Source organism: Plecotus auritus, assembly GCF_963455305.1.
Source record: "Plecotus auritus genome assembly, chromosome: 7".
Classification (NCBI taxonomy): Eukaryota; Metazoa; Chordata; class Mammalia; order Chiroptera; family Vespertilionidae; genus Plecotus; species Plecotus auritus.
In genome coordinates this window covers 71546749-71556263 of record NC_137774.1, presented here as the reverse complement: position 1 = coordinate 71556263, position 9515 = coordinate 71546749, and the positions used below count along the sequence as shown (strand labels likewise).

The 9515-nt window shown below is 55.6% G+C and overlaps 1 protein-coding gene across 1 annotated transcript; it reads left to right on the top strand.

Annotated features, from left to right (window-relative positions):
* Positions 1-4864: 4864 nt before the first annotated feature.
* On the top strand, positions 4865-8783 carry PRSS27 (serine protease 27; the record flags this gene model as incomplete). Its single annotated transcript, XM_080678182.1, has 6 exons — positions 4865-4961; positions 5404-5430; positions 6062-6224; positions 7267-7559; positions 7908-8077; positions 8490-8783. The coding sequence occupies 6 exons, from the start codon at positions 4865-4867 to the stop codon at positions 8781-8783; spliced, it is 1044 nt and encodes a 347-aa protein (XP_080534308.1).
* Positions 8784-9515: the final 732 nt, after the last annotated feature.

Genomic DNA, 9515 nt, shown 5'->3' with positions numbered 1-9515 from the left:
AGAGGGGGTTTTTATTTATCATCACCCAACTAGTGTTTTATTCCTTTATTTGTTTCGTGTTTGTATGTTTGTTTTGCAAATGTAAGGAACCTGGGCCCTAACATCTTTGGCCATAATCCTTTTTCTACATTATTCCTCTTAGGCTAGACTTCTAGCAGTGAAGTCATTGCGTCAAAGGAAATAAATATTTTTAAAAGCTGAAGCCACAGACTGGCAAACTGATTTACAAAAGGGCTGTGCCAGTCACATGCCCACCAGCTGGCCCATTTCCCAACAGCCTTGCCTAATAGCATTCCTCCAGTGCTATGCTCACTCTATAGAGAACTGGCAAGTCTTTGCCATGGTTTTGATTTGCATTCATTTAAATACTGAGGCTGAACATTTCTCAGTAAGTCTATTAACCAAATTGGTTTCCTCTTTGGTAACATGTCTGCATGCTTCGTTCATTTCACCTTTAGGGTCTCAGTGTTTTTCTTATCAATTTCTTGAGAACTCTGCTACATTTCCTGTAAATATTTTTCCTATGATTTGCCTTTATATCTTGTAACCAATTTTCCTTCCTCTTCCAGAGTTGGTCAATGTCCACTTCTATTTTATTTTTATAAGGGATTAACTTCTTTAAAACATATTTAAGTTCTTGAATCCCTCTGCCTGGCCTCCTGCCCACACTGCACTCCTGCCCGGTTCCTGGCTCAGCCTTGAGGCTGCAGACAGAAAGCCCAGTGGTGTTGGGTTAAATCTGGGCTGCTGCTTCCTAGTCACTGGACTATCGGGGTCCTCTGAGTCCAACTTTCTCTGGCATCCTCACTTTCTGACCACATCTTAACTTTTGTTGCTTGTGTGATTTTAAGGCAGAGTTGTCCTTAGAAGAATTGGCTTTAAAGGGCGCGGGGGGGGGGGGGGGGGGAGGAGGGAGGGAGAGGGGGAGCGCAGAGAAAACTGAGAAAGGTGCCTGAGAGGAAGCAGTTGGGAAGAATCTGAACCTCTGAGATGGGGTCAGGTGCCTGGAGAAATGTGGTCCTGGACGTTTTGAAACACTTCCCACAGTTTGTGATTAGACATTTTCTCCCCCACACCTTAAGCTAAGGACTGTTTGGCTCACCTTGCTGTTCCCCATTACTGGAACAGTGTCGGACATCAAATGTGCTAAAAAAATATTTCTGGAAGGAACAAATGGAACGAATGAGTCTGGAATCCTTCCTCCCACACCCTGCGCTCCCTCATTCCCTGCAGCTCCCACAGGGAGCCCAGCTCGTCCAAACAGCCCACCTACGAACTCCAGGGACATTGCGGGTGGGGTGCGGAGGAGGAGCAGGGGAGGCAGGGAGAGAGAGAAGGCGGGCCGGCACCTGCGTGACAGTCCCTAATTGAGGGTGCCTCGTCGAAGGGGTGGAGTGAGAGGCGAAAGAGATTGCCCCGCCCACGCACCCTGCCCAGCCAGCCCGCAATGTCACTGGCGTCCACTAGAGGACTGAGCTGCGCTGACCAGGAGCTCCCGCCAAGGCCAAGGTTGAAGCGGGGGTGGGGGAGGCCCCCCACTACTCCTGCGGCGCACCACAGCACACCCAATCCACACATATCCATTGCGCAGGCAGGGAAACTAAGGCAGTGCTCTGCCTGGCGACCAGCGCACCCCACCACAGGCCTAGCGGGGAGCACCGGACCCTGCCCAGGGCTTCGCCCCCACCCTGACCCCGCGGCCCAGGCGGGGACTGGCCACCCCAGCTCCGACCCCGGCTCTGACATCAGCCCCATGTGCCAAAAAACTTCCTCCTCAAACTGCTTCCTCCCTTCGGCCACACGTCCTGGAGCCCGGCTGGCCGCCGGCCGCACCCAAGGGAGGGACGCAGGGGAAGGTCATCCCGCTGGCCCGGCCTTCCCAGAACCAGCTTCCGCCCCGCCCGCCAGAACCCGCGGGTTCCAGGAAGCCTCCTCCCCCACCCGGTCCCCGGTCGGTCGGGAGAGGAGGGTGCAGCCCTGCGAATGCGAGCTGGGGCCACCCTGGGATGTGTTTGGAACAACATGTTTGGGTGGGCGCTTCTGGGACCCAGTTTCCTGGGGAAGAGGGGAGCCCGTGAGAGGCACTGGGGTCAGGTGGGGACACCCCAACCACGTCTGGACTCCTTCCCCCGCTGTTCTTCGTTGCAAAAGTACAGGTGACCTGGACTTCTCCCTCCCAACCCCCTCCCCCACCCCCACCCCCACCCCTGTCCCCACCACACACACATTAATGTAAGCCCCAGCCTGGACTCTGGCTCACTGATGCCTGGTACATAGTAGGTGCTCAATAAATATGAATGAATGAACAAATGGATGAATGAAATAGGGAAATTCTCCTGGGTGGATTGCAGTCAACTTGCCTATGTGAGAACTGTGGTCAGTTGCGGGGTGTTTGTGGTCAGTTCAGGGTGGCAGGCAGAAAACCCAGGCCACAGGTGCCCAAATGGGACAGCTGCACCCTTACTCCAAGACTCTAAGGTGTTAGGGTGAGGGGTTTGGTCTTTTGGGATTCAGGGGGTTCAGGGCCAGGTCATGGAGGAGTTGGGGTTCTGGAGTGCCTCCTTCCTTCCAATAGGAGCTGGGCAGGCTGGGCCAACAGGTTGGGTGGCATAGCCAAGCTGACACTCACCTTCAGCATAAAACCCCACTTCATGGAGGCCAGTACCTCACACTAGTGCTCTCAGAGATCCCGTCACTGCTGTCCCCCATCCGGCGCCCCAGCCAGGCCTGAGATCATGAGGCAACCACCAGCTGTGGCCCTGCTCCTGCTGCTGCTGCTTCAGTTTGGTGAGTCCTAGGTGTTGCAGGAAGTCTTTCCTCCCTTCCCAGAGGGGCCTCCTCTGCCCTGCTTGGAGCTCTAGCTAAGCCCTACTCCCTGGCCAGGCCTGGGGCTGCAGCACATGGCCCCCTTCCCTGCTCTAATGGGGGGCCTCCCAGGCAGGTGGGAAAATCTAGATGTCCCACCTGGGGAAGTGAAGAGGGGAAGGTAGGATGCGGGGAGGGGGGGGTAGGCACAGGCCCAAGAGGCAGCGACATAGGCAGGGCCTTTGCTCTCCTCCCCCCACTTGTGTCCTGCACTCACTGGCCAAGCTCTGGGCTTGTTGCCTTTGCTTCTTCTCATCTGGCCTCTCCCTATCCTACAGATGAAGACACAGGCTGCATGAATACAGGACCTGAACTCAGGGCCCCTGGGTTCCAAATCCCTGAATGGCCATCAGCTGGGCCCCCAGAGGGCGGAGCTACCGCCTGAGCCTGGGAGCCCCAGGAAGCTGGTGGGGATTAACTGGGGATCCAGGGATGCAGGCTCCTACTCCCACTAGAGAGAAAGGGTATGGGGAGAAGCAAGCCTTGCATCCCTGTCCTGTCTTCCAATTCTGGGCTAGGGTCAGCAGGTGCCAGCCAGGGAACCCCAACTGCCAGGCCCTTCCTGGTGGGGCAGGCTACTCTCTACAAGGGAAATCTTCCCACATTCCTGCACTAACCTGGCCAGTCCAGCCACCACCTCACTTCCCTGTCCTCACATTACCTCCCCGGGCCAGGCTGGGTCATACTAAGCTGCAACTTGGCCATGGCTTCAGGCTTCCCACCAGGGTGGCACTTGGGTATGGAGGGCCAGCCTCTCTTGGCCCCCCAGGCCTCCACTTCTGGCCTCCTGGCATAAGAATAACAATATCCTTTGAGGGAGCCCAACTCAGTCAGGCGTCAGGCAGTGTTAACACAGTGATGGCTCCTGACAGGTTGAGTAATCAAGGTCAATGCCAGTAGAAACAGAGGCCTGCATTTGACTCACAAACAGCTGTGACCAGAGACCTGACTTCATCAACACCCTCCTAACCCCCACCTCTAGCTCTTTCTCCTGGAGCTGCTATCCCCACCAGCCAAGCCCCCACCAGCTGCAGGAGCATGGGGGCCCTGGACCCAGGCAAGGGGCCTGACCCCATGGCCAGCTCACCCAGCCCCTGACAGGACACCCACCCTGCAGAGCCCAGGTCTCCACCCCTTCCTGGTCAGCCCAGCCCCCATAGCCACTCTCCTTCTGTCCCTCTATATTCCCTGGGCTCAAGCCCCTGGATGTGGGCCTTCAAGGAGCTCCTGGGCTAATAGGTGAGGTGAGCAATTCTACCTCCAGGGTGAGCAAGGTGGGCAGAGCTCTGTGAGGCCTGGAGGGAAGACTGAGCGTTCAGGAGAGGGAGCCAGGCTTCCCACATGCTAGTGCAAGCAAAAGAGCTGCCCAGAGAAGGTGGCATTGCTTTTATGCCTCAATCTGGAGTAGGACCTGTAGGATTTGAACCTATAGAGACCAGAAGTAAAGGGCCTCCAGGAAGAGATGTGTTGTGAGCAAACCTTCAGAAGCCAGAGGACTCGGTGGGAATGAGAAGCAGAGTTGCATTAGGTTGGGGTGAAGCAGATATGCTAGGGGGAGGGTCTCTCTCTCTCTCTCTCTCTCTCTCTCTAGCTCGAGGCAGGTATTTCCAGATTGTTGCTGGCACTGGATGAGACTATCGCCCGGCTGGTGTCTCAAGGCTGGGGTTGACGTTCCTGTAAAGGCCTAGCAGCAGGCCCTGTGTCTGTGTCCAGAGATGTGAGGGGCAATGGATCCTGGGGAGATGGGTCCCAAGAACAGCTCTACCTCATTCCTCTGTCCCCTCACTCCCCCATCTTAGGGTGCCATGGCCAGCAGAGGGTCTTGGGCTCCAACTGCAGAGCATGCTAAAATGCCTGAGTGAAGGGTCAGCTCTTGGGAATCTGGAATCTTGGGAAGACTAACCCACAATGACCGCTGACTGGCTTTTCTCTATTCCCCTGAGACTAGAGAGACCTGTGGGCTGGGCTGTAGCCTTGGGATTGAAGTTAGATTGGAAACATGCTCCTTGGAACAGACTGTGAGAACGTCCAGACCTCTGAAATGCAAAGGCTACTCTCAGGGACTCTTCCTTTATCCCAGCTCAAAGCTGTCCAAGGTGGGAAATGCAGACCCCACAGCATCAGGACTTAAGGCTGGATCCTCCCTAGAGCTTCCAGACAAGGATGTGTGTGGGGTGTGGAGGAAGAGACCTCTTCAGGGACTAGAGGAGCCAACCTGCCCTAAGCAGGAGAGCCAAACCATGACATGGCCTCCTCATTGGAATCTTCTGATTAGCTCCATGTATGGCAAGGAGTCTATCTGCCCTTGCAGATAAGCTCTGGCCCATAGGCCTGGGCCTGCAGACCTTGAAGTGAGGGCCTGTGGGGAAAGTTGAAGGCCCCTAGCCTCTCCTGCTGGGTCCCTTTGTGGACTGTCCTGAGTCCTCAGGGGGCTGGGTATGGAGCAAAGGAGGGTCACACTGACCAGCAGTGAGGAAAGGAGGAGCAGAAACTGTTCTGGCAAAGTTGGCTGATGACCCCCCCTTTTCTCCCTTTCAGGGACTCAGATGACCAAAGCATTGAACGGTAAGCAGCAAGACCTTTGGGTGGGGGGACAGGAGTAGGCTTGATAGCGGCAAGACTGGCCAGAGGCTCTCACACTCACCCGGAAGGAGACCCAGAATAAATGGGAAGAGCAGGGCACGGGGAATCCCAAAGTAAGGAAAAGTTGTGGCTCAATGGAATTGGAGCCCAGACAGGACGAAGGTCTGTACATTGCAGATCGCACAAGAGGGCCATTGAGGCATGAAGCATGGAAATGGGGCAGGAAAAAGTGACAGGAAAGAAGCAAATGATAGAATCTGAAGATCATTCTGCTGTAACAATAACAGACTCCCTTGGGGTCACCCACCCTGGGTGAGACCCTCCCAACATACACTGTGTTTTCAGGAGCCACTGTTTGTCAGGTCCTGGGATCAGATCTCTATATGTGTTACCTCAACCCTCCTCATGGTGTCACCATTTCATGAGTGAGGTGTTTGAGGCCCATGGGGGTGGGGTCCTTTCCCTCTGACTTGCCCAAGGTCCCCGAGCAGGTCAGGGACAGGGAGGCCCCAGGATTGAGCAGAAAGTGGAAGCTGGAATGTGGGTTTGGGGTAGGTAATCAGCTGATGGAACCAACCCCCAAGTGAGTGCTGCCCTGGTTGTGTTCCCCTAGTCTGCGGGCGCCCGAGGATGTTGAACCGGATGGTGGGTGGGCAGGATGCCTTGGAGGGCGAGTGGCCATGGCAGGTCAGCATCCAGCGAAATGAAAGCCACTTCTGTGGAGGCAGCCTCATCACAGATCGGTGGGTCCTCACCGCGGCGCACTGCTTCTCCAAGTAAGTCCCCCCCGCCACACACACACACACACATTCTCCCTCACTACCGACTGCCTATGTCCACTCTGCCTCTCTCCACACCAGGGGCACCGCTGACAGAGCCCCAAGCTCCGCCATGTTTCAGCACCTTGGACAGTGCCTACTGCCCGTCCAGCACTGACCCACCTTTCTGGCCAGTCCCCACTTTGAGACTAACTTCCAGGTTCAATTTCTGCTTCCCAGCCTTTGCTCCCTGCAGCCCAGTTGGAAGGTCCACTGCTGGTCTCACTAGTGATGTGCTTGGCCAGAACTGGGGCCCTGTCCCTACAAGTGCTGGCGGGCTCCTCCATGACCTGGACCTGATCCCCGCCTCACACACCTCAGATCCCTTTCCCAGCTGTGACTCTAGTTACAGATGAGCCCAAGGACTGGAGTAGATTGTCTCTTCCTCCTCCTCACCCTGTCTAAGATCACCCATGTCATTCCTGACCAAAGGGCCAGGCTACACATCCCTGCTATTACACTGTGAATCACCTGGTCCCTGACCTTCAGGGTTTCCCAAGCACCTTAGCTCTTGCCTCATCACAGCTCTGCATTTTAAATTCAGCAATGCAGGTTCAGAGGGAGTAGCTCACTTGCCCAAGGCTCACGGGAAGGGCTGGGCCAAACCCCCAGTTGGCTGGCCCCCAGCTACTCCCTTGCGGACAGTCAACTCCTTCACCCCTCACAGCAAGCCTTTTACTGTCCCCTTTTCACAGCCAAGGAAACTGAGTCACAGAGAACTTGATAGGTGAATTGCTCAACGTCACCCAGCTGGCCAGGGGTGGACCTGGGAATTAAAATCAGAATTTAAAGCTGCTTTAGCTTATACATCTTTAACCACCTCACCCGGATGTGTGTCCCCCTGGAGATTACTTTTTTGTGCAGAGATGTCAGGCACTGGACCTGGATACCAGGAGGAAGGTGTCTGGCAGCAGGAACAAATGAACTACTCCCTTTCCCTCCTCCATTGAACCTGCAGCAATTCCCCCTTTGAAACCTCAGAGGGGCTGCCTCACACCAGCTCTCTGCTCTTTCTCACCAGCACCTCTGAAACATCCTTCTACCGGGTCCTGCTGGGGGCGCGGCAGTTGGTGAAGCCAGGACCACATGCCACGTATTCACGCGTGAAGCGGGTGGAAAGCAACCCCCTATACCAGGGGATGGCCTCCAGTGCCGATGTGGCCCTGGTGGAGTTGGAGGCACCTGTTACCTTCACCAATTATATCCTACCCGTGTGCATGCCTGACCCCTCTATCATCTTTGAGACGGGCATGGAATGCTGGGCCACCGGCTGGGGCAGCCCCAGTGAGCAAGGTAATGCGGCAGGTTCAGGAAAGAATGGGGGACATGCCATAGAGAAGGTCCCAGGCAGGTTAGGGCCACTCTGAACCAACAATCTTTTTCTGTTGATATTGGTACACATGATCTCTACTCAAATGGGAGAAGTTGGTATGGGAAAGGGGCAGCAGATGCAGGAGGAGCCATGGGAAAGTGGAGAGACGACAGAAAGAACCCAGCCTGGTGCATGAATAAGGGAAGAAGAATTCTGTTTCACAAAGCCCTAAGCGAGAAGAGGTCTAAACCCAAGCACAAAATAGGGAGGGACGGAGCTGTGCTTCTCAAGGACTGTCCGCTGAGTTGAGGCTGTTTGCCCCTCCCCAGACCGCTTGCCTAACCCTCGAATCCTCCAGAAACTCGCTGTGCCCATCATTGACACGCCCAAGTGTAACCTACTCTACAGCAAAGATGCTGAGTCTGGCTTTCAGCTGAAAACCATCAAGGACGACATGCTGTGTGCTGGCTTCGCTGAGGGCAAGAAGGACGCCTGCAAGGTAGGAGCTGAAATAGGCTGTAATGGAGGCTGAGCCCTACGCCAAGGTCAAGGTGAGAGCCAGCCCAGCCCGATGAGGCCCACTATGTGGGTCCATGGTCCAGACCACAGCTGTGTGGTCAGCCGAGAAAAACAGATTCCTGAACCCCACCCAGAGGTGTCAGTAGGTCTGCAGTGGGACTCAGGAAAATACAATTTCAACATACCGCTCTGAGCAGGTGGACTGGAGATGCTAGAGAAATGGGCAACCCAGGCCAAAAAAGGGCCAGCCATTGGGGTAAGGGGAGCTGGGCAGGGACATTCCTAGGGTGGGGAGGTGAGGGACAATGGGAGGAAAACAGGTGTGTGTGCTTGTGTACCTGTTGGCTCTCAGGCCCATATGGTTTTTGATGGTACCTCTGCTTTCCCTGCAGGGTGACTCAGGGGGCCCTCTGGTGTGCCTTGTGGGCCAGTTGTGGTTACAGGCTGGAGTGATCAGCTGGGGCGAGGGCTGTGCCCGCCGGAACCGCCCAGGTGTCTACATCCGGGTTACCTCCCATTATAACTGGATCCATCGGATCATCCCAGAACTGCAGTTTCAGCAGGCCAGGTCGGGCAGCCAGAAGCGGGGGCCCCGGGTCCAGCAGCCCCGCATTCAAAACTTTGCACCCTGCTTGGCGGCCCACACTGCCCTCCTGGTCCTCATGGCCCTACTCACCTGCTTCTGAGTCCTGCTCAGGCAGGTAGGCGAGTGTAAGCCCCGGAGCCCACATGTACATTTGTAAATAGCTGTTTCTCTCTTCTTTCAAATGCCAGTTATTTTTATTTATGTTCACCCTCCAATAAAAACCTAACCTCAGTACCAGCTGCCAGTTATGGGCTCTTAGATCAAGAGGGGAGTGGAGTGGAGAGGTACCTGATGGGGAGGTGTACTGAGGAGTGTGAGTTGTGGGCAACACTGGGTGGGGTGTGTGGAGGGCAAGGCTCCCAGTGAGAAAGGAGCTGCAGCAGGCACACTGGAGGCTGGATCACTGGAGTCCAGATCCTCAGTGTCCCGTGACACCTGCTCCCAAGATCCCCTCACAGGCAGCTTCCCTGCTCCCACCCCTGCCTGCCTCATTGTCCTTGCCAACAGCCACCCTCATCATAAGTGCTGCCGCAGGGCACCCTGGGCTAAACACTAGGGGCAGCAACCAAACCAGCAGAAAGAATGGGGGCCTGGCAGAGGGACCTGAAGAAAGAGGGCTTTGTGAGGCATGGGGGACTCACAGCCCCGACTTTCTATTTCTGAATCACCCCAAGACTTCTTCAAATAACATCAGGGGTGATGCCCCCACAACCATACTTTCCTATCCCAGTGGGGAGTAGGCAGGGGCCCCTCCAGGGGCTCCCTGTTCCCCAGGTTCCCCTTGACCCCCAGCTCCTTTTCCTCCACCTCTCCAGCCTCCACCTCCATCCTG